Source organism: Pectinophora gossypiella, chromosome 6 (assembly GCF_024362695.1).
Source record: "Pectinophora gossypiella chromosome 6, ilPecGoss1.1, whole genome shotgun sequence".
Taxonomy (NCBI): domain Eukaryota; kingdom Metazoa; phylum Arthropoda; class Insecta; order Lepidoptera; family Gelechiidae; genus Pectinophora; species Pectinophora gossypiella.
In genome coordinates, this window is record NC_065409.1 from 13,280,289 (window position 1) to 13,306,642 (window position 26,354).

The following is a 26,354-nucleotide window of genomic DNA, read 5'->3' on the forward strand; positions in this document are numbered from 1 at the left end:
AGACATCTTAGGAATTTATATTAAAAGCGCCTGCAAGTTGCGTATTGATAACGTGTGGTTCTGCCCGCCCCATTTGAAATTACAGGCGTTAATTTATATATATAGGTATGGATCTAAAGACATCAATACCAAAATGTGTCTGTAAAGTATCTTTTGAAATGTTGTGGTGCTGCCTAGCCCAGTAGATATTAAGCAGTTGTTTTGTTTTTTGTTGGTTTTTTTTCTCCGATTTTGAGATAAGCTCGTAATAATAATAAGTTTCATGTGAACAATAAAAAAAAAACAGCTATTTAACTTATCTTTAAGTATTTTAAATTGTTTTTTTTTTAAATATATTTTAGATTTTTGCTTAGCATGGCATAATCATGAATAGAAAAATGTTTATGTTGTGAATGTTTCGTCTTCTCTATCAACTCGATAAGGAATGCAATATATTAATTTTCGACACAACGCGACTGGTAATAATGTTGTAACGTTGTTTTTAGAACCGCGATACGGAAGCCGTGAGCTCAGCAGTCGTCGCATCATGTCTCGGCGCCGCGTTTAGTCGAGATAGTCACGTACTGGTGCCTCGCCTCTGGGGAGGGAAGTCTCATTTCATACTATATATACTCAGCCCACACCAGACGGACCATCAAACACAGCACTGCCACCACACCATGAAGACAATAGCAGTGCTAGCTGCTCTGGCAGCTGTAGCCGCCGCCATCCCGGCGTCTCCAGGCTACGGCTACGACGGGTATAGGCCTGCCCCCCACAGGCTACCTGCCCCTTTCCGACGCGAAAAGAAGTCGCCACAAGCGCCGCTGGAAACTGAAGCCAACATCAACATGCCCCGTGATGAGCTCGAAACCACCCCCGACGTCTCCGCTAGAACGATCGGCCTCAAGAAGCCCATCATCATCAAGAAGAAGCTCGGCTACCATCTGTACCGCGACTCTGACGAGGAGCAGGCGCAGGCTGACCCCGAGGAGAAATGTACTAAGGAAGTCAAAGTGAAGCTCTGCGATGCCGAGAACCTCGCCCGCACCAGCGATCAAATGAGAAGCGCCGACTCCAGCTCAGAAATCACCGACAGCGATATGCAACAAAGCATTAAGCTGGCCAAGGAAGCCGTTGAAAACTTACAAAAAATGACGCAGTTCAAGGATGCCGAATCTGGCCCGGATGCTGAGTTGCACGGAGACATCGAAGTGGCCAGACAAGCTTTGGAACATATTCAGCACAACTTTGGCAATCTGGAGGCCATGAACGTACAGGCAACTACACTGAGTGACGCAGAAGCCTTAAAAAATGCTCATTTAAAAATAGCACACACTGACAGTGAAAGAATGGCACAATGGAAAGAAGCTATCGACAATATTCATAAAAATGCAGAGATCGCAAGAAATATCAAAGACCATTTTACATCTGAGGACTCCGTGTCAATCAAAGCGAAAAGTGCAAATGCTCCTGCTATTACCGAAGAAACTGAGCATAGCTCATTAATGAAGAATGCGGAACATGAGAGAATGGTTTCTTCAGCTTCTGAAATCAAAGAAACAATGCTGAAATTGGACGCTCCTCTCAAAGCTAAAGGAGTTGAAGATGCTAAGGATTTCAACGTGAAGTTAGGTACCAAAACTTCGAAGGCTAAGGAGGCAACAATGAACGAGGCACCTATCAAAGCAGAAGTACATCTTCCTACAATGGCAAAAACGGCAAACATCAAGGAACACAGCGAAGTGCACGATGATATGTTTAACCTTGAACATATGTTGAACCATAAACAAATGCTGAACCATGAACATATGCTGAACCATGAACATAATATGCAAGGCAAAAGTATTGACTTCGATGCTTCAGTACATGCGCCAGTATCCTCAGTCCTGAAGACATCGGCTGATCACGATGTATCTCTGAAGGCAGCAGAACATACAACATCGAGTTTAAGCAAGGACAACATTATTGCATCAAAGACCTCAGAAAATATCGAGTCCGATTTCGACTTAGCTCCTGCTCAATCTGCTCCAGTTATGAAATCAGCTCATTTAAATTCTGAATCAGAAATGTTACCATGGACGAAACATGCTGATAAGCAATTGATGGAACAAAAAAGTGCATGGAAGGAAACTCATCACAATATGTTGATGAAATCTAATGACAACGTTGCTTTAAATAAAGAGAAGACAATCACACAGGTTTCTAGCCTCGAACATGGAAAATCTGTTGACATTGATACAACATCACTCATGAAGTCGGCTGATCACGAACATCTTCACAAGGACCTCTTTGAAAATCATATGGAAGAGAAACAATTACATCAAACGTTCAAGTCTGCTGATAACAAGGAATTTATGAATGAACACGCAATGAGCATTAATCATAATCATATGAACCAAATGAAGTCAGCTAATTTGATGGCGGAACACAGCGAACATCCTGTTGTTACCAACCAAGCTACCAAAGCAAAACTTGTTTCACACACCGGAGCAATGAACCACGAAGCAAATGACCACACGAGTATGATGAAGTCTGCTGATATGTCTCTTCACCCTGTAGAACGCAAACCGACGAACTTCGAAAAGCTGACGCTTGTTAACCATGACAGTATCGATCACATGGTTCAAATGAAGTCTACCGACATGGTAGCTGATCATAATGAACAAAGGCTGTCAAATGCAGGACTCAACAAAGCTGATCACGAGATGAGAGCGTCTCAAGTGAACAATATGCACGACCACTCTGACTTCCAGGCTCAAGAAAAACAGTGGCATGCGGATAAAACGACATCCAAATCTAGTGACATGATGCAAGGCGTTGACTTCGAAAGGAATGCACCCTTCCACCACCAGCAGTCACACCATTTTGGACCTCACGCTCACAATCCCGGTCATGGTTCTGGCATGATGCACACGACCGGCATGAACGGACAGTTTGGACCAATGAGGAATCAGTTCAATCAGATGCATAACCAAGGTTTCCATGGTAACCACATGTTCCATGGGAAGACGGCTGAGGCGGACAGCATGGTGCAGGCTAACACGCAAGTGAACGCGATTGACGTTACGGGTAAAGCTGCCATGGAGCATGGTAATATGATGCAGTGGAAGCAGAAGGAAGCGGCGAGAGGGGCTTATGGCGCTGGCGGGTATGGCGCAGCTGGTCTCGGTGGTGTGGCGATTGGAGCTGGTGCGGGCAGCGGGCCTGGTGCTGTTGGCGTGTTCCCCAATGCCAACGTGGGTGGCTGCGCTATCCCCCTCCTGCTGAGCTGCTCCCCCTCGGTGGTCTCCGGCAGCCTCGCCAAGGCCCCGTCCTATGGCGCGCACGCCTACAGAGCTGGTGAAGAATTTGACGGTCGCTTCCACAACAAACGCGACACCAAGAAGAATAACGACATATCCGGGGTAAAGAAGACCGCCACCAAAGTCATCCAGAAGATTCCTCTTGACAAGAAGCTATAAAAGCACCTACTCGTTGGAGGAAGAATGGAGATACAAGAATGACAACGAAAATGCGCATGCCTGTTTGATACTTCGCTATTTTTAATAATTTATTTATTTAGTTTAAGTACTTTTTATACTTCATTTCTTTTTTTTACTTATTGCAAAGAAACATCACAAAAATAAAATAAAGCAATTTTAAAAATTACCTTTACTTTTTCATTCCCACTTTGATCCAAAACGATGTCGAGTTTTTTTTTTTAAATATATTTTATCGTAGTACTTACAATAAAATCATTATCCCTTGAGTGAAAGACTAGAAAAATATATTTATATACAATTAAAATTATCGCTAATTATCAATTAATTAAGTAGGCACCATCATTTACTTGAATAAGTATTTAATTTATTAATTTGACTTAAATCACGTCGTGATTGTTTTAAATGAAAGGGTTTTAAGTACTTTTCGACACTATTTTACAAACGATTAGACTGTATTGATTAAGTTAATATTTCTTAATAACTAAATGGCTACTTACTTAAGTAAATCTAGTAACTAGCCCAATGCGTAACAATATTATGATATACAAACGGTTTTTTTTGTTATTTGTTCTGCCTACCCCATTAAGGACGGGTGTAATGTTCATACATCGTTTATATCTTCATGCTCATGCCCTTGCGGGATATGCAGTATTATAAATTAAAATACGTCCGCCTATTTTTAATTCATTCAACTGCATTCTGTAACTTGAAACTTGAAGAGTCAATGACATGCTGATTACAGTGAAATATAAATCAGTTTTCGTAAAATATGTAAAGTTTTATTAGCTTGTTGGATCTAAGAGATCGAGCATGTACGCAATGAAGAAAATTTGTGTAAAAATTTTAATAATATTTGTGACATCAGGGCTGGTTGAGACGAGCCCTGTAAGTCAAGAAGATTCTCCTGAAAAAATCGATGTTACCCAATCTATAAAAAACGCGAGTGAAATCAATAACAACTATATCATTAAAACACATTGCTCCGAAGATGACTCCACATCCGAATCCTGTGAAGAACAGAACATTAAAGAACAAAACCCTTTGGACGAGAAACCCGAATTTACTTTAAGGTACCAGCAACCATCTATCCTCACATCAGTGCCAGGATATCAAGGATATCCTAACGTAGAAGCTATGGGGATAGGCATAGGAAACTACAGAGGTGTTCTATACCCCCATGTACACCCGAAGCTACTTGCAGCATACGGTTCCGGATATGCTGTCAACTCTTTACCACCAGTTCTGTCCACGTATATCCATGGATTGTTTCCTCAAGAAGAGTATCAAAGGACGGGCTATGATTTAGATGCGTTGAACCCTCAGAATACAGGAACGCTGCCTACTCTCGTAAGACCGTCGAGAATGCTTCGCGCGACTGATGAAGAACTTATGGCTCAACTACAGCATGACGCGATTATGAACAATATTCTACCAACTATGGCTGTCCCGTTCGCGAGATATGCAGCTCCAGCTTATTCCTCTCACAGAGCGATTTTAGCTAAACCAGCTTCACCTACTGGAATTAGCGCAATATTCCCAAATGCTGCAGCGGGCGGATGTGCCCAGCCAATACTATTCAGTTGTACGCCAAGAATTATCCGCGGAACGTTGAAACCCGTCGCTCCAGTTGAAAACGAAGCTCCTGCTGCATATAGAAAGGAAGCTGATTCCAGTGTTAGTACAAAGAACGAAGCTACTACAAAAGTTCCGCCAACGGTAAAGTTTGGTTGACAAAACTGTAACGATAAGTGCTAAAGTAGGGAACAAAAAAAATAGTTTAATTTGTTTTTTATGTAGGTAAGGTAAGGGCCATATTTCACTTCGACACCGCGGTGACGCCACCAACAAAATGCAGTTTTTCTTGGTCCGCAACCAGGAAGGCGGTAACGTCTACAACTGCATATATTTTGTTGGTGGCCGACCGTGGTTGCGCCACCATGGTGTACTAATGAGATAGGGCCCTAAGCACGCGCCATATTTGATCGCAACGTCATTTTCCATCATGTGGCATGATGGTCAAACTCGAACCTAATTATATAGGAATATCAGATATGTTACCGTTCCCCAGTAAATTGTAACTTTTCAGTGAAATAAATATAAGTTTATAGAACTTCCGCATTTCATTTTAACTTTCCTAATATCTGAATCAATGTAATAAGACACAACAATTCAGTTTTAAAGTGTGTCATAGGTAATAAAGAGAAGTCAGTCAATAATACGAGTAATTAATATAAAAGTAGTCACTGTCAATGGTGCTGATTACACAATGGCCCCGATTCCTGCAGACACCACCTAATTTTAATTTAAGTTATACCTGTCCTTTTCTTATCCGCCGAAAAGGAAAGGGACGGATGATTGACAGCTCTTAATTTTAGGAAGAATGAGTAAATTACTGAATAACCCGGGTGAACTAAAAAGGTATCCCGCTGGTACGCTGTTTGACGTGTGCTGTCAACTTAATTCTGTCGGGTTATTAGCCAATGTAATTTTTAATAGTGACAGGTATAACTTAAAATAAAATTAGATAGTGCTACTAATTCCTGTAGACACCATCTAATTTTATTGTAAGTTATATCTGTCATTTTCTTATCCGTAGAAAAGGAAAGGGACGGGTAATCGACAAGTGTAAATTTTATGGAACACACGTTAATTTTAGACAGGAATTTAAACAAACCTCTAATAATTTTACATTGGCCCATAACCCGACAGAATAACAGAATAAGATGACAGCACACGTTTTTAAGCCCGAGCCGGAATTCAAACCCATGATACTACGATGTAAGTCACGCTTTCTCCGAAACAAATTATTACATTCTCTCTTTTTTCTATCATATGTACCCACTTAAATGAGGTAGCAACCGCAACAATCCTGGTGTCAGACTTATAATAGGGCCGCCAAAGGCCCCTGACATGACTTACGTAACGCCTACGTATTCTCGTCAGTAAGTAACCGGAATCAACGGCTTAACGTGCCTTCCGAAGCACGAATTCTCTTACTTTTGGAGAATCGGGTGATTAACCTGCAACGTCCAAATCAAACCAGGGTTCAGTAATTTTTGTGATATGTCCCCACCAGGATGCGAACTCGGGACGTCCAGATCGTGAAGCCGTTTTTATTATAGATACTTCTGGGTCCGCACATAAAAGGTCTGTGGTTCGGAATAATAATTAAATATAAAGATAAAAAAAGATAAAGATAATTTATTTGCTTAAACATGAGTGTTTGCTTAAACAAACATGCTATACCCTCCCGGGTCCATATGTGATACTATAATATTTCTAACAACTGTTTACCATATGGTGTGCAATAAATACTTTGACTTTGACTTTGAGTAATATAAACACAGATGACAGTGTTCACATAAAACGTTCTTCATGATTGCCTTACGTCGCACAAAATTGCATAAATTGCAATTGTATATTGTAATCGCTTTAAGAGATAAGGCCGCCATTTGCCATGTACATAGTAAAGAATCTTTTACTTTAGTGCAATAAGATATATCATCATCATCATTATCAGCCGTACGACGCCCACTGCTGGGCATAGAACTCCCCCAAGGATCTCCACGACGATCGGTCCTGCGCTGCCCGCATCCAGCGGCTTCCCGCATCTCATTAAGGTATACTTGTATTTGTATTTTTCCTTACAGGGTGGGACCATTGCCCCCAGGGTGAAATTATGGGGAAAGACCTCCAGTGCATCACTCCTCGAAGGTTGATGTCTGCCAACACAAGTTACTGGAACGACTACATTTAATTTTCCTCTTCGTATGGGTTGTTGTTAGGTCGATGACCGACATCACCAATCCCATAGAAACAATTGTTTAAAATAAAGTTTGAACAATAAAAATTGAAATCCACTTATGTACTCCATGTCTAAATTAATATAAAAGCACCACGGTAAAGATTTTTAACTTGTCCCCGACGGGAGTCGAACCTAGGTCCTCCAATTCGTGCGTTCAGAATAGGCTAGTTTTCAACTAGTCTAAATCAGTTATACCTACTTTTTAATAAACGTCAAAACACAAAATTACTATGGAATTTGTATGAAAAGGCACACTGTGATGTAATAGAAAAACGTGATAAAATGTCAGACGTTTATTAAAATTCATAAATAAGTTACTTACTTACTTAAAAAGAAAATGTTTTGAAAATGTTTTCGTTAGTTTTATTAATCAGAATTAGTAGTGAGAGCTTTATTTAGTACATACATACATAAACAGCCTAGTATACGTCCCACTGCTGGGCACACGCCTCCCCTCAATCAACCGGAGGGGGTATGGAGCATACTCCACCACGCCGCGCCACACCACACCACACCACGCCACACCGCGCCGCGTCTTTATTTAGTATTAATCAGAATTTCATAATTTATCTTGAAACTAGTACACGACCCAATTCTGATGCAAAATACATTAATGTATTTAATACATTAAATACATTATACGAAAATGTGTACGTATGTAAATCTGTTTCATTAAAACAGTGTCTTTTTTAATTAAAAGGTAGCTTAAGTCCAAAGTACAAAGTTTAATAATGCTTAGTTATGGACTAATCACTGATACTGATTCTGTCAGCACAAACTTAATTTTAATTTAGTTTGACAGTTCTGAAACATATGTCTATCTCTGTCTTACCCTTGTTGTAAGTGAAGGAGGGCACTATCGTTAGTGATATCAGACTAAAATAAAATAACGCAACAATTTCGCCTAAGCCGAATGTTGAAAGCCGTGGTAGCCCAGTTGGTAGAACGTTTACCTGTCACTTTGAGCTCGTAGGTTCCAATCCAGCACAGGCGTAAAACAATGATTGTCGACTTTCTTTTCGAATTCATGTTTGGATCATAAATGATTATCACGTGCTCGGCGGTGAAGGAAAATATCGTGAGGAAACTACAAATGCATTATTGGAGGTATATGACCTGTATTTGGCTGGTTTTTCCTTCGCGGGTTGGAAGGTCAGACAGGCAGTCGCTTCTGTAAAACACCGGACCTGTCAAAGGCCCCTGTGAAAAACGGGATAATGCTAGGAAGATGATGCTATTTTAAAGCGTAATTAGATTATTAAAGCTTGGTGATAAGTGTTGCAGTCGAATGCTCTAATTGAGGAGCTCGGTGGCGCAGCGGTAAACGCGCTCGGTCTGCGATTGTTGACGTAAAGCAACTTTCGCAGAGGCCGGTCATAGGATGGGTGACCACAAAAAAAAAGTTTTCATCTCGAACTCCTCCGTGCTTTGGAAGGCACGTTAAGCCGTTGGTCCCGGCTGCATTAGCAGTCGTTAATAACCACCAATCCGCACTGGGCCCGCGTGGTGGTTTAAGGCCCGATCTCCCTATCCATCCATAGGGAAGGCCCGTGCCCCAGCAGTGGGGACGTTAATGGGCTGATGATGATGATGATGATGATAAGTGTTGCGATAACTGTATAGTGTTGCGTTGTAAATTAATCTTATCGATTGTGATCTAAAAGTGGTCATTTTCGAGAATACTCGTAGAATTGTCTACGCGTGTAAAGCACGTTTGCGCAAGTAAGCATTTATAATACAAATGTTTACCTAAGTAAGTAATATTTTTATAAGTACATCGTGATCAGTGATGTGCCGTCCCTGAGAATGTTCCCGGCAGTAAAAACGCGCTAAACTTATGTAAAAAGATGTTTATTACCTAACCATGGGCCCCGATTCCTGCAGACACCTCCTAATTTTACTTTAAGTTATACCTGTCATGTTCTTCTCCGCCGAAAAGGAAAGGGACGGATGATTGACAGCTCTTAATTTTAGGAAGAATGAGTAAATGAATGAATAACCCGGGCGAATCAAAAAGGTATCTCGCTGGTATGCAAACCGTTTGACGTGTGCTATCAACTTAATTCTGTCGGGTTATTGGCCAATTTAACAATTTTTAGACGGTTGTTGTAGATTTGTGCTTAAATTTGATATAACTTAAAATAAAATTAGATGGTATTTACAGGAATTAGTACCATTGGGCAGATATGCCATTGAGGCAGCCAATCAGCTCGCGACACCAAACACTTCAGGTCCCCGATACCGACCCCGCCGGCGTGGTCGACGATTTCCCTCATTCAGCGCTTATCGCTATCGACCCACTAGGGTCGATTAATTCTTTCAAATATTTTTCCTTTCAGACGACGCCCTGAGCCGAGGTTCGCGCCCAACTGGGCACCCTCAGGCCTGTTGTCGTAAACGTCGTACCGGGTGAGAGCCTTCAGCGCTCCCCATTTGTCCGGCCAAGTAGTTAATGCCATCTGCGGCAAATCTACAATAAGTCACGTCAAAAAAAAAAAATTGAGCAGATAAGACTAGAGTACAAAAAAGAACAATTTGCAAAATAAATGCAACCAATGTGTTTGCTAGTAGTAAATAGTATATACAACTGGAATGGTGGTATTCCCTTTGGGAACATTACCGAGTGCCGTTGCACATGATGGATCGTGATCGTGAGCTCAAACCTCGACAAAAAAAAAAACTATATTGGAATTTGACATTTGCGCATATAAAAGTAAGTGCGCAATGCACACAATGTCAAATAGCAAAGTAATATTGCTTTCTTAGATGAATTGCTTTGATGTGGCCATTTTAATGCCCCTGGTCGTTTGCTTAATATTGAAATCATGATGAACATTATGGCGATAATTTGCCATCCTGTCACCTATAAGTGTTGTAGTTTGGATTTTAAAAGTTCGTTCTATCTTACGACCATCCATCCATCCAACTTTTATATATTTCTAAACTATATACATATTTTAGGTTAATATTGTTTTGTTTTTATTATTTTCTTTATGTTTTATTAGTGTACTTATTTCTTTACTGCACATCATTTTTGTTTGTAGTGTCAATATTTTCTGTTCTTCTATCGTGTGGGTTGTGAGATGAATTAGCAACCTCATCAACCCTGGTGTCAGGGTTGTTATTGAGTCGCCAAAGGCCCCTGACATGTGTCATGTAACGAATACTTACTTATATCAGTAAGTATAATAGTAACCGGGACCAACGGCTTAACGTGCCTTTCGAAGCACGGATCCACCTCACAACCCACACGATAAGAAGAAGAAGCATTAAAGTCAGCGGAGACCCAAAGCAGCAAAGAGGCGAGCACTTTCTCACAACACTTAACAATTGATTTTATTATCATTGTCATGGATTGCACTTGTCTCGAGCCTGCGCAGTTTAATCGATGTCAAACAATATTACACTTTATGAGAATAGTAATAACGTTACGTTTTCAGTGTTATCAGAAAGCGTACCTACGCTTTTTGTCTGTTCTTTACAATACTGTACTGTTTAGTTACGGTTACTCGCTTATCATTTATGTAATGTTCAGATCTGTAACGTTATATTATTACAGGCGAATCCTCGTGGTGAGGGGGTACTTTTACAGTAGCAGAACCAAAACTCGTCAAATTCAAATATATTTTTATTCAGTAGGTAACATTTTAGTGTAACAGTTTAACAAGTCAATTTTTACATAACGAACGTCTCATCCGCCTAAAACTACTGCAGCTTCTCACAACCTGTATAGCCGCGGAAAAGAAGCTGCAAGAAAAACCTCGGCACAGGGCCCTAGACGTTCTTTAAAAAAATAATATCAAGACAACTTATAGCCTTTGACGAGTTTTGGTTTGGTTCATTATTGGTACAGTCGTCCTAAAATATACCTTATCTGTTCTGTGGTGGATTGTGTTTTTTATGGTTACATAATCGGTTAGGATTAAATATTTAATATCCGCACTGTGATAAGTTGTATCTTTCCATAAACAGATTACTCAGTAAGGACGTTGATTGAACTTAGATATCATATCGAAAGTGTTATTGAGTAGGTAACTAAATAAAAAATAATTGTTTACTATATTTAGATTGTTGTAAACATATTAGTCAGACTATTAAAGACTTATGCACACTTATAGATACCTACAACCGGAACATTACAAAAACAACTCAACCCGTCCTGGGAATACTGTCGGTATTGAGTTTAGGTACTTTCCCTCTTATTACAAAATAAAGACTAAAGATAATACTGACCCCGCCGGCGTGGTCGACGATTACCCTCAATCAGCGCTTATTTCTATCGACCCACTAGAGTCGATGAATTCTTTCAAATATTTTTCCTCTCAGACGACGCCCTGAGCCGAGGTTCGCGCCCAACTGGGCACCCTCAGGCCTGTTGTCGTAAACGTTGTACCGGGTGAGAGCCTTCAGTTTCAGCCGGCTAATACGGCACAGTTCAGTACAGGTAAGGTACAAAATTTATATGAAAACAATTAGTAGGCGAAAAGCGCCAGTAAGCAGAAATGGTCAGATTTAAGTAACTGCTATCGGGCATACTCCATAATTAGTGGATCATGTGATTATATTCTGTGAGACTATCGAAAGATAATACTTGTCAAACATAAATCATTGCGAATAAAAATAAAATGACTCATTATTATTATTATTCACCCGTCAAAATTTCAAGGTTCATTGCCCCAATGATCCTGAACAACATTGCTCAATAAATGATAGGATCAGACTGAAAATGTAAAGTCGAATTGCAGGAGTGGCTGCTGGATGTCTGGCTCTGCCTGCCCTAATAGGGATACAGGCGTGATTTTATATGATGATAGATCTTAAGTAGATTTAAGCTTACTACCAATTACTAAAAAAACAGAACATGTTCTTCCTATCCCGGGCATGTCGTAAAATCCGACAGAGGGATTGTGTCCCTACTATCATGATGGACAACTGTCATTATGATTACACTTAGGGTGGTAGGTATTATTAGGTAACTAATCTCAGCTGAGACTGTCCTCAAGATCATGCTCAAGTCTCTGTTTTTATATAACAGTCATATTCACATGACCTTGAGAGCAGTCTCAAAGCTGAGATTAGTTTATTAATACCACCGTTACTGTTATTATTATTTATGATTTTGGTTTGTTTTTCTTTTTTTAATGTTTTTTTATCTTGGTGTTCTTTTTTTGTGTATTGATCTCCGTGTGGTTTCTGTCCTATGTTGAATGTAATGTACTTACCTGTCTGTCTGTGTCTGTGGTGTCTGCGAGTAATTCATGTTTCTTTCTTTCTTTCTATCTTTTATGGGCGATAGGCTGACCACTTGTCACTATAATGTTCATCATATCTATCTTAAGACAACAGTGGTTGCAAGTTGTCTTTGATCACTTGTGGATCTGCCACCCTATAAGGAACCCCTGTCATGTGTTTTTTATGTACGGTCACAAGCATTAATATGTATACACATTGATATCACGTCACATTAACTTTTTTGACAAATTGAACTGTAAGTCTCACTAAATGTCAAATATGTTAGTGCGACAGAGTCCTAAAGTGGGTACATTATATTGCTCATGACTGTACCTAGTATTCTGGTATACGTGTCAAGACTCATGGTTTTCTACAGATATGCGTATAAATATTATGACTAAAACTGGCGTGATTGAATTTCTAAGAAAAAAATACTTACGTTATAATTGCGCCGCGCAAATAGGTAGAGCCATGTTTACATGAAACTGTTCAGCAAGTTTTAAAATTTTGTTTAGGAGGAAAATATACATCGCAGATGGGAGATTTTTTTATTTTAACGACTTTATCCTACTAGAAGATGGATAAAAAAAGATAAAAAAAAAATGTGCTCTAAGCTCTATTATACCTACTCTATCTTAACGTCTAAAATGCTGCTTTAGAACGTAATTATGGTACTTATTTGGTAGTAACTAGTTTTGATTTCGACAAAATGAATGGTATCAATCTGTCGATAGGTTTTAACACATCACAAGTTATGCGCGCGCATATGTAAACATTACCAAGCTTGCATATCCTTCACACAATTCCTGTAACGTTACAAATTATACTTTTTCTCTGAAGAGAATTTGACGTCAATATTTTTTACAACATGACCACAAGACTGGAAACAGGCTCATCTTTATTTGTCTGTGGAACTTTCGTACGCATGCGTCTGACGTCATATTTTAGCAGTCTGCATGGCACCTGCTATGACGTCAACAAAGATAACACGTATTTAAAAGGAGGCAACTTCGTATCCTTATCAATTAGGTTTCAGGTCTTCTTGACACCGGTCATTATATTTCTTTGATAGTAAAACGCAGCTAAAATAAAAATGTCGAAGTTGATTTTTGTTCTCCTACTAATTGGAGTGGCTGTTGGATTTGCCCGGCATATACACCCTCATCATGTTGGCAGGGATGGAGTATGGAAGGCTGAGGAGGTGCAGATCGATGGAATGACAGTTGTAAGTACTGATTACATTGTTTATTTAACGACCTCCGTGGTCCAGTGGTCGAGCGTTGGGCTCACCATCCGGAGGTCCTGGGTTCGATTCACGGTGGGGACATATCACAAAAATTACTTTGTGATCCCTAGTTTGGTTAAGACATTACAGGCTGTTCACCAGATTGTCTCGTATATTCCAAAGAGGTAGTGAGAGGTACGATAAGGTGCAAAAGTCCAATCAGATTCTTGCAAAGCAATAAATTAACTGGTTGCACTTTAAACCTCCTGGCATGTCATTTCTGCAATAGACCAAAAACATACATTTTATAATTATGACAACTAATGGTTCATAATTTGACCACTTTTTAGGCATTTTCTGGGTAAGCTCGTTCCACCGTCGGACTCTTCTTCTCCTCGTGGAAGAACGAAGTCAAGAGCAAACCCATCTTAATTTAAAAAAAAAAACTAATTCGCTGGGCTCAGTGACTGAACTTTTGCTCCTTGATTGTACATCCATCGTAAGATGAACTGAGTACCCATACCTCACTGAGCCTGACAGAAATTAATCATATAAGTAAGTGCTGCAGATAGCGCCATACTTGTTGCCAAGTTTTGGGCCGATACAATTTAGTTTGCCATCGACACGATAAGAAGAGAGTACTTTAATGATTTTTTACATCAGTAAGTAGTAACCGGGACGGCGTAACGTGCCTTCCGAAGCACGGATCATCTTACTTTCGGACAATCTGGTGATCAGCCATGTAGTCGTTACCATGAGCCTTGTCAGGGGCCTTTGGCGGGTTAATAGTAACCCTGACACCAGGGGTGATGAGGTTGGTACTCCACCTCACAACCCACACGATAGAAGAATGTTTATTTTAATCTTTGTCATTCAACCCGTAACCATTTGTTTCAGGACATGCTACGCAAGGTGAACTCTGGAGGGATAGTTCCAGTGAACAACATCATCTTCTTCCGGAGACAGGAGCCCTGTGAGGAGGGACTCAAGAGGGACCTCTTTGGCATCTGTCGAGAGGTCTGGGATTGAAGTAAAGCTAATGTAACTCTAGGCTTAACTCCTGCGAATCATTTAGACTCCCTGGTTGCATTTATATTTGTTCTGAAATATTTCTTCCGGGGGCATTTAGAAAACTATTAGGACAATAGGATAGTTTCCAATTAGTCAAATCAGTTACTTTCTATTAAACATCAAAACACGAAATTACTCTTTAATCCACGTTCGTAACTACCTTTGGTAACCAGATACGAACATGGATTTTTTTCTTGCTTGATAACCAGTTATAATAATGGAATTTACTTGTCGTTCTTGGAACCATGTTTCATAACCAGCTACGAAATTACTATGGAATTTATATGAAAAAGCAACCTGTGACGTTATAAAAAATCGTGACAAAATGCCGTATTTATTACTACATTTTTCTTTATTACAATTCATAAATTAAATACGTTAAATAGAACAAAGAAAACGTTTTTTGTCACTTTTAGATGTGTCTTTATTTATTAATCAGAATTTCATAATTTATCACTGATCTAGGAAACTACCCAATTCAATATTCAATGTAGTGAAAGTAAATAAATACATGGATGCACTATACCTAGCATCCGTTTCCCAGAGGAAAAAGGTGCACTAACCGGATGCGATTGCCTTTATGCGAGGTGTCTAGTAGTTGATTCGCGGGGTAGGTATACAGGGTGGCCCAGAAGTTCACCATCAAAATTTCATTGGCTACCAAAAACACCCCCATGTATGTTCAGCGATTATTACGGTTTAGGAGATATGACCCATTTTGTACTTTTTTCTAGATTTTCTACCTTACTTCAAAAATAATAATTTTGTCGCTAACCTTTTTTTAATAATTCTTTTATTTTACTTTATAACTATGCCTAAGGATGTGTACCGCTAGGTGAAAAAAGAAAAACAGTCAATAGAAATACTCTTTATTTGCCTTTGAAAACGGTACATTAACAGATGGATGTACATAGAAGTCCCTCCTTATCAGCTATCAACAATAGCATGCAAATATTGTTATGTTTGTAGAAGAAAATCACATAAGAAAGTGATTTTTCAAAAAGGCGCTTTTAAAGTTTTCCTTATAAGGCAACAATGTGGATTCTAAATATATGAAAACTATTTGTCAGGTTTTGCCTCAAGCTGTAACTGCCATGTTTCGTTTGTAATATTCGCCTATTTATCATATTCATAGCATTTTGAAAACGTATCTCTACTTGTTACGAATTATATTTTGCTAGCAGCTGAAAGCCTTTTCTTTCTTAATATAGCATATCAAGCATTAAGTCTTGTTGTATTTACGAAAAGTTTTTTAACATGTTTGCTACCTTCCCATTCAATGTCAATAAGTATATTATAAGTATAAGTAATTAAGTAAACAATGTGATATTAGTTTTAAAAGCACGTTCGTGTATCACGAATAGAAAATGTAATTTAAATTATAAGTAATTAGTTTTATTTATAAATAAAATATTTTGAATAAAGTCGAAAAAGTTTTATTTAAACTATAATTTAATGATAAAATTATAAATATTAACACACAAAAATTTCACCAAACTGCAGGATATTCACAGCACTATCACACTATACTTTAACTTTCACTATTAATTTCACGTTGCAAATAAAACGGACAAAGACTAGTCACATTACAGAGGAGTCATGTCATAGAATCATAGTAGAGTTTTTTTACCTATGTGACGTTACATGAGTGACGCGGGAGGGAGTGTCACCGCGCCATGCCCCGACAGGGGTGACGGCAGAGGCGTAACTCCTCTTATCCAGGCTCGTCTCTCACAGCAGAAGGACTCTACGTTGCTCAGGGCTCGCATGTAGATTGTCGTTACTCCACCTGCAATGTGATAATAATGTGAGATAAGTAATTACCGGGTGAGAGCCCTCAGCGCCCATTTGTCCGGCCAAGTAGTTAGTAGCCATTTACGGCAAACCTACAAAAAAAATGAGATAAGTATTTATAAAGAGATCAAGATGCCTATCCACTGACTGGATTCCAGAATCCAAGATTCGGATCTTTAGTTCTATAGATCCTAGATTTAGCCTCTTAGATTTACATTAATTAGTTTTTCGTAAGTTAACTATTAAGTATTATCACACTTCGGACACTCTACAAAAATTACATTCGTACCGCATAAGGCTGCGTTTCCACTGAGACGAATGGAATGGAATCGACCAATTACCTTGAGGGAGAGAGTGACAGAGCGTTTTCGTTTTTCGCTCTCTCGAACGCTGTGATTGCTCCGCTCTTCTTCGCCCATCTCCGCGTCAGTGGAAACCCGGCCTAAATACGAACGAGACAGACAAACCGCGCGCTCCCTTTTACGCCTTAGCAGCTTACGACCATATATACTAAAGTAAGACAGAGAGGTTGAAGTAAATCTAGCTCGGCATTCTATACGCAGTAAGGATTACAGAATATATAAAATAAACAGAATAGATAGAAATATACAGAATATTATAGACGTATATTCAACCGTTTAAAACGGCAACAATTGATTTAAAACGTTTTAAATCGGTGGTTTTACATCTGTAGTCTTATTAAATAAGATACCGAAGAAGATTTCTTGATACCCCCCCCCCGCCACCCCCTTCGGCCGCATGAAGAGACAGATATTTATTAAAAAAAATAGATAACATAGTAATCTTTTTTTTACCCACGACGGAACGGAGCAGGTATATGCGTTTAGGGTGAGAGATGTTTGTGTGTGCGTTTGTGCAAAGAAATGTTACTAATTATCTTCTAAACTAATAATCCGATTTTGATGCGGTTTTCTTACTTACTAAAATTGAAATAATAAGCGTTCAATGGGTACCTACTTAAGTCAACAGGGTTAAGATAAGGATTTTTAATGGAATATTTGAACACCTGTGATTGAAAATTAATCAAGTAGTTAATCAATACGAGTTAGTAAACATTTCCATGAACATGCCACTTACCCGGAAGCACCACTTATTATTTATCTATCGTTGCACTAATCATACTTTTGAGAATACGTATACACGCTTTGATAATTTTCAAGTACGTTGTAGTAAAAATTAAAGATAAAAGCATGTTTATACCAATTATATATATACATATATAAGAGTATTATCAGATCTAATGAGTACACTGTCCTACTTGAAAAAAGGAGATTTAATATCCCTCTACCTATAGTCAGCACTAGTTTTGCCAGGCGTTTTCCTAATTTTCTACATCCGTACCTATACAATAAGATTAATAAAATTTGCTCTATTTGTAAATTGAAAACTAATCAAGCACAAGAAACATTAAAGAAATGGCTATTATCTCTAAGCTATGAGGAGACGGAAGATCTTTTAAGGATCACAGCATAAATACTCTTAAATAACACTCCGTCTTACATACCTACATTACACCCGCAGACACGCATACACGCACACACGCACTCACACACACACACACACACACACACACACATACACACACAGTCACTCATACCCTTTATTTCACATAAACATAATACGTATATTTAAATATACACTCACAGACATACATACAAATAAGATTCTTCTTTTTAACAATGATCTCATTTATTTTAAAGTCAAATAAGTATTATTGTTTGTTAGTGTAGTTGTTCAAATGTAACGATTAACAACTTATTTAGTGTATTATTATTATTATTTTTTTCTTTATAATGTTTTAGCAGAGTATAAGATAGTATGTTTTAACTATAATGGTAACGTTTGAACGTGACTTCTGCGATACGGGCTTTAGCCTAGTGCAGGAGTTACAGCTAATCTTGTATGAATGTTTAATAACAGTTAAAATATTATGTACCAATACTTTGTCTGAAGATGATTGTTTGTAAATAGTTATAAGTACTTAATGTTTTTTTTCTGAATATTTTTTTATTATTATTATTATTATATAATTTGTAACGAATAACATTCACTACTTGATAGGACAATATGCAAGAGGACAGCCTAGTCAAAATAAGATACTTTTTACGAAACGTAAAAACGACACATTTCTATGGAATTTATATACAGGGTGTTAGTGACATCGTAACGAAAACTTTGAGGGATGATTCAGACTATGATCCTGAGTTAATAACAAGTGGATTTTTTCGTGAGTTTCGTGTCAGAGAACGCTATCCAATAATAAGTTTAAAGACAACTAGCTGGCAAAAATAAACCATTCCGAACTTCTTTTTCGAAGCATCCAAATGAGTAATAACTAATAAATAATAAGGGACTTTTCAACATTTAGGTATCTAGGTACTTACACTGAAGTAAGGTCGAAATAAAGTCAAGTTTTGTAAATTTAAACTTGGTTAGCAAAAATTTTGGGCATAACTGGATAGTTTCCTTGGTCAAAGATAAATTATGAAATTCGAATTAAGTACTAAATAAAGACAAATTTAAAGGAGACAAAAACATTTTATTTTTTCTATTTAACTTATTTATGAAATTTAATAAAGAAAAATATAACAATAAGTGCGACATTTTGACACGTTTTTCTATAAAGTCACACGTTGCTTTTCCATACAAATTCCATAGTAATTTCGTGTTTTGATGTTTGGTAAAAAGTAACTGATTTGACTACTTAGTTGGAAACTACCCTATAATGATGTCTTTTTATTCCGTTATTGCTTCAGTCAATCTATCAATCAATAATACTTTATTGCACAACAACATATACAAAGGACATAAACATACGAATAAAACATAAGCACAATAGGCGGCCTTATTGCTAAACAGCAATTTCTGCCAGGCAACCTTAGCTTGCTTCTACGCTGTTCTGGCAGCAAATAAAAACACACACACATAGAACACGTTCAGCTGCTTGTCCTCCCGAGCATGTCGTAAAAACCGACAGAGGGATTGTGTCCTCTATTGGGTGGCTTGGCTGATCCCTTATCACCATAAGGTGTATCATAATCCAGCTTACGACATCGTATCAACAGTGGTTGCAAGTTGTCTTTGATTACTTGTGGCTCTACCCACCCCATTAGGGATTACGGACGTGAGTGTATGTATGTTTTTTATTCCGTTCGTTGCTCTAGCAGCCACACTATATTTAATAATCGTCAGATAGTTACTAAGGAACTAATGCTATGATAACAAACACGGATTATAATTAAGCAGTTAGTATGTACACACCTTTAGTTCCGTGTGATTTGCATAAATAGGCACAAATAAGTAGATCGATTAGGGCTAACAATTTGTTATCAAAGATTACTATGAACGTGCAATGTTTATAAGATATAGATTGTATAGTACGATAAATTTGTAAGTATTTATGATCATTATCATAATATGACACATCAAATTACAAATAATATATGGGAAATGACCTTCTTCCATTGTGTGGGTTGTGAGGTGGAGTACGGTCACGAGCATTACTATGTATACACTTTGGTACCATATCACATTAACTTTTTTGACAAATTGAACTGTAAGTTTCACTAAATGTCAAATATGTTAGTGCGACAGAGTCCTAAAGTGGGTAAGTACATTATATTGCTCATGACTGTACCAACCTCATTGATCAACCCTGGTGTCAAGGTTATTATTGAGACGCCAAAGGCCCCTGACATGGCTCATGTTACGACTACTTACTTACATCAGTAAGTAATAACCGGGACCAACGGCTTTATGTGCCTCCCGAAGCACGGATCATTTTACTTTCAGACAATCAAGTGATCAGTCTGTAATGTCCTAACCAAATTAGGGATCACAAAGTGATTTTTGTGATTTGTCCCCACCGGGATTCGAACCCGGAACCTCCGGATCGTGAGCACAACGCTCAACCACTGGACCACAGTCTTTAAAGCAATATAGAGTATACAAATAAATGAATGAGTATGGGCTTATATACTAGTATCGCAGAATGGTAACCAAGGAAACGGTCAATGGGTAGTTGAAACGGCGAGAAAGTTGTAGATGAGGTTAGTCGGAAAGGATGGTGCAAAATGTCGGAGACTTATGTCACATCCGGACACTTCATAGAAAAAACCTCGTTTTACACAGACACTACATATTGACATTATCAACACGTGCAACTGTGTGTGTGACGTCAGAGGGCTGTCAATTACAATACCTAATTTAACCTTTATTACTTAGGTAGGTAGTACTACTTACGGTACTGAAAAATATCGGCGTCCGAAGGACGTAATATATGATCCCGACGACCCGATTACTCTAGTCATAGAGGCAGCCAATCAGCTCACGATATCAAACACTTCAGGACCCCGATACCGACCCTGCCGGCGTAGTCGACGATTTCCCTCATTCAGCACTTATCGCTATTGACCCAATAGCGTCGATTAATTCTTTTAAATATTTTTCCTCTCAGACGACGCCCTGAGCCGAGGTTCGCGCCCAACTGGGCACCCTCAGGCCTGTTGTCTTAAACGTTGGACCGGGTGAGAGCCTTCAGCGCTCCCCATTTGTCCGGCCAAGTAGTTAATGCCATCTGCGGCAAATCTACAATAAGTCACGTCAAAAAAAATTACTACTTACGAAAGATACTTTTATAATAATCAGTGAATATTTATTTCTTTATTTACCTACCTCCCCGTTCGAGGTGGTCGAGGTAAACCTAGCTCAGACGGTGGTGGGGGGCGGAAAGTTGCCGTTCTATACGTAGTATTATTCCTTATTCTATGCTTGTCTAGCAGTGGGATGATGCAGGTTGATTGATGATATGTTTACTTACCGATGATGATGAGCTGTGTGCCGAGGTAAGCGAGCGCGTGTCCATGGCGCGGGATGGACATCTCGGTCTCCGCCTTCCACTCGCGGTCCTTCCAGTCCCACACGTCGATGGCGCCCACGCTGCTGGCTGTCTTGTCCTGGGGAAATTGGAAAATGCGAAACCATCCACGGGAAAGACGAACATATCTGAAGAACATAGTGTCTTCTCCTTAATAGAGACAGAAAAGTATCAGTATCAAAAGCGTCGTATACTTAGCAATTTAAGTTCAAATTATTGGGAAAAAGCTAAGCAAATTGTAAATGAAGTAAGTGTTAAAATTTATTATTAAAGTACCTACTAAGTACATAGTATTAAAAACAAGAATGCGCGGTAGTATTTATAAATACCGACCATTGCCCAATGGTTCAAATTAGCTTCAAAAAGTTTTTTCAATTCTGCTCCGCACCACCCAAATCCCCTGGTAGTTGCGGCTTCCGAATAAGTACATCCCGCTCGGGGACGATACTCAAAAGTATCGGCGTCCGAAGGACGTTTACCGGTCCGGATTACCGGATTATATTAATACGATCCCGACGACCTGATTACTAGTAGCCATACATAGAGGCGGCCAATTAGCTCGCGACATCAAACACTTCAGAACCCCGACCCCCCCCCCCCCCCCGCCGGCGTGGTCGACGATTTCCCTCATTTAGCGCTTATCGCTATCAACTCACTAGGGTCGATTAATTCTTACAAATATTCTTTCCCTCAGACGACGCCCTGATCCGACGTTTGCGCCCAACTAAGCACCCTCAGGCCTGTTGTCTTAAAATTTTGTACCGGGTGAAAGCTCTCAGCGCTCCCCACTTGTCCAAGTAGTTAATGTAATTTGCGGCAAATCACGATAAGTCACGTCAAAAAAAATGTATAACAACACGATGTTATTAAACGAGTACCTTGTCACAAACTTTCCCAGCTCCACCAACAATGTAGAGCTTGTCGTTCATGGCGAACATAGTGGAGAAACATCTGGGGAAACGCAGGCAGTGAATCTCCGTCCACCTAGAAAAAATTGGTCATTGTTTATTTACAAGCTGAACTAAAATAACGAGTAACTTTTTAAAATGGTCGCTGATATGTAGAAATTTACCCGACCGAGTGAAAAACTGCTTTGATTTAGATAATTATGCATGTGTTTTAACGGCAGTATCGGCACAAGTTATTAAGTTCTGTGCAATAAAATACATTTGATATGAAGTGAATAGAAAAAAAAAGAAAAATACAAAATAAGAAATAAAATACCAAAATGCTCAGGTGATGCAGAGTCGAGCGAAGGAAGAGTCGAGTGGAGGAAAAGTCGAATGGAGGAAGAGTCGAGTGAAGGAAGAGTCGAGTGGATCAAGAGTCGAGTGGATCAAGAGTCGAGTGGAGGAAGAGTCGAGTGGATCAAGAGACGAGTGGAGGAAGAGTCGAGTGGATCAAGAGTCGAGTGGAGGAAGAGTCGAGTGAAGGAAGAGTCGAGTGGATCAAGAGTCGAGTGGATCAAGAGTCGAGTGAAGGAAGAGTCGAGTGGAGGAAGAGTCGAGTGGAGGAAGAGTCGAGTGGAGGAAGAGTCGAGTGGAGGAAGAGTCGAGTGGATCAAGAGTCGAGTGGATCAAGAGTCGAGTGAAGGAAGAGTCGAGTGGATCAAGAGTCGAGTGAAGGAAGAGTCGAGTGGAGGAAGAGTCGAGTGGAGGAAGAGTCGAGTGGAAGAAAAGTCGAATGGATGAAAAGTCGAGTTAACGTATGGGTGTTACTCGTTAGTCCTAGAGTTGTAGCACTCGACGATCTTGCAGACCGGCTTCTTCTTCTCCCCGGTCATGCCTCCAGCCACCCAGATGTAGTCGCGGTACTTGACGGCCGCAACCGCCATCCGAGCCACGCCCATCGACCGCATCTCCGTCCAGGAGCCCGTCTTCGGGTCGAACTTCTCCACCGACCGCAATACTCTGGTGGAACGATAAGTTTGTTATATGCTTAATATAATAGTAAAACTAACAGTAAAATGAAAGATCGATCGTGACTAAAGATAAAAAAAAAAGTTTATTTAGGTAAAACCTACGACACACAAGATCATATAATTAAAACACATATCCCTGCTTTAAACGCGGTAAGAACCCGTTATTATGTTTTTTAATTATGATAAAAACCGCGTAAACTTAAAACAATGTATTAAGATCAATAGTTATAGTTCTTTTTAGCAATTTATGGCATACAAAATTACAAGACATTCACAGGAGAAACAATTCTAATAAAAAGAACGTCTAGGGCCCTATGCTGAGGTTTTTCTTGCAGCTTCTTTTACCCGGCTATACAGGTTGTGAGAAGCTGCAGTAGTTTTAAGCGGATGAGACGTTCGTTATGTAAAAAATTACGATTCAAAGTGTAATTATGTTACCTACTGAATAAAGATATTTTTGAATTTGAATTTGAATCAATTAGGAGTAAACGATACTAGATGCCGTTATACAAATGTGTAGCAACTTTCATCGCTGACAAATTTGCTATTCTAAAACTAAGCTGAAAAATACAGAAATCTTTTTTTTTTTCAAAGAAATTGTTATACGCACCTGCCCTTCTTATCCTGCCCACCGATGGCATACAGAGCCATGCGGTGGACGACCAGCCCGAAGTTCTTTCTGGGGACAGAGAGCCCGTTCTCACTGTACCAGGACCTGGTTACAGGCTCGTAGCTCCATACCGTTGAAACCACCACCGACTTGCCGCGAATATCGTCATCGCGAGGGTCTGCTCCTCCTAAACGGCAGAAAGTAACTTTTGAATACTTTATACGTATTTCGTATCAATTAATTTTGAATCGGTAACCGCGCCTGTCTGGGTCGCGTTTATGCTTTCCACCGCTGCTTATATCTCTGAATGCTACTCCTAAAACTTAAAGCAGTACCTGTCACTCCGAATACTTACCAACAAGATACACTCTGCCTCTGAGGAATGCTACAGAATGGTGATGCCTGGGCTCAGGAAGATCTCCGACGAAGTCCCATACATTTGTAACTGGATCAAACCTGGAATTCATGGATAGGATAAAAAATGTAGGTAATTATGATCCGGATTATACATACCAGACTTTTAAGGAACAGTCTTCTTCTATCGTGTGGGTTGTTGAGCTACACTACCAACCCCATCAACCCTGGTGCCAGGGTTATCATTGAGCCGCCAAACGACCCTGACATGGTTCATGTAACGACTACTTACTTAAATCAGTAAGTAGTAATCGGGATCAACGGATTAACGTGCTTTCCGAAGCACAATATCAAAGATGATCTGAAAGTAAGAACTTTCAGACAATCAGGTGATCAGCCGTAATATCGCAATTAAATTACTTAGGGATCACAAAGTGAATTTGTTACATGTCTCCACCGGGTTTCGAACCGGGAACCTCCGAATCGTGAGCCCAATGCTCAACCTTTGGAGCACAGAGGCCGTTTTAAGGAACAGTGGGATGAAGAAAGGAAAGTCACCTAAAAATATCTTTCCCGTTATTTTTGCCAGTACCGTACTGGTTGTGAGGGTCTATCCCTCCAAACACCAGCACAGTTTCTCTGTCCCAGTTGAAGAGAGAGCCTTCAGTGATGTAGTTCTTGTTTGAAGGTCCGAGGATCGACGTGGACAACTTGTTCCTGAAAACGAAACATGTTTCAATTGTTTGTTTGCATTGATAATACAAATACAAGTATACTTTATTGCACACAACATACAAAACAAATTAAATAATTAATAAAATAATAATAATAATTAATTATTATTTTTTTATTATTTATTTGATAATGATGCTGATTCCAGTACACACCATCTAATTTTTATTTTAAATTGGACCTGACATATTCACTTCCTAATTTTATGTTAAGTCATAAGTAGTTATCATTTTCTAATCTACAGAAATGGAAAGGGACGGATAATAGACAGGCATAAAATTTACGGAACTACCTATTTTTAGGTGGTCTCATGTAACTGTACAACTTCTGTTGGGCTGAAGGGCTGGTCTGTGGTGGAAGCACAATGGAAGAAAACCACGACTTGTTGGTAGCACTTACAGATATATTTTTGTACTTAAGTCTTTAAGTACAATGCGAACGATGTTCGATAAATCAATAAGACGAATTATATATCCAAAAATTACGACAGCTACAAAAAAAGGAAGTTGGTTGTTAAATTGTCAGCCAAAATTACGTTGGTAATGTTGGTGTTTCCAATAGTAACGTACATGTTTATTCTAGCGAGAGATTCTTTGGACTGGTTGAAGAGTGAGATCTGCGGACTGTCCTGCTGGTGCACATGGGACTGCCGCGCCGGCTCCGAGCGCGTGGCCACGGCGGCTGCCTGCGGGCGCGGAAACGGAGACGGCACTTGCGATCCCCTGAAGCAAATACAAAAAGCTCACAACTACATAATATCCCAATTGGGTCGTGTGCTAGGTTCAAGATAAATTATGAAATTCTGATTACTAAATAAAGACAGGTCTAAAACTAACGAAAACCATTTCTAACAAGTCTCTAAATGACATTACTTATACTTACATGTAGGTATACTACATACTACATGCTCGGTGGCGCAGCGGTAAACGCGCTCGGTCTGCGATTGTTGAAGTTAAGCAACTTTCGCAAAGGCCGGTCATAGGATGGGTGACCACAAAAAAAAGTTTTCATCTCAAGCTCCTCCGTGCTTCGGAAGGCACGTTAAGCCGTTGGTCCCGGTTGCATAAGCAGTCGTTAATAACCATCAATCCGCACTGGGCCCGCGTGATGGTTTAAGGCCCGATCTCCCTATCCATCCATAGGGAAGGCCCGTGCCCCAGCAGTGGGGACGTTAATGGGCTGATGACGATGATGATGATGAATCTTAGTCAAGATAAACGTAATAATAAGTACGACATTTTATCACTTT

At 39.4% G+C, this 26,354-nt stretch overlaps 2 protein-coding genes across 2 annotated transcripts in view; one reads left to right on the top strand and one right to left on the bottom strand.

Annotated features, from left to right (window-relative positions):
- Nucleotides 1-4,275: 4,275 nt before the first annotated feature.
- LOC126367830 (uncharacterized) lies at nt 4,276-5,568 on the top strand. The gene has a single exon (XM_050011598.1). It carries the CDS (start codon nt 4,284-4,286, stop codon nt 5,193-5,195), a length of 912 nt encoding a protein of 303 aa, XP_049867555.1. The 5' UTR covers nt 4,276-4,283; the 3' UTR covers nt 5,196-5,568.
- Nucleotides 5,569-16,301: 10,733 nt separating this feature from the next.
- The window catches only part of LOC126367662 (uncharacterized), a 32,870-nt gene continuing 22,817 nt past the window's right edge, over nt 16,302-26,354 (bottom strand). Inside the window, exons 21-28 of the mRNA XM_050011291.1 lie at nt 25,675-25,827; nt 24,932-25,090; nt 24,375-24,475; nt 24,020-24,206; nt 23,207-23,398; nt 22,367-22,472; nt 21,432-21,567; nt 16,302-16,586 (exon numbers count right to left, since the gene is read on the bottom strand). Of these exons, the coding sequence (XP_049867248.1) occupies nt 16,438-16,586; nt 21,432-21,567; nt 22,367-22,472; nt 23,207-23,398; nt 24,020-24,206; nt 24,375-24,475; nt 24,932-25,090; nt 25,675-25,827 (1,183 nt within the window). The 3' untranslated portion in view covers nt 16,302-16,437. The remainder of the gene's footprint in view (nt 16,587-21,431; nt 21,568-22,366; nt 22,473-23,206; nt 23,399-24,019; nt 24,207-24,374; nt 24,476-24,931; nt 25,091-25,674; nt 25,828-26,354) is intronic.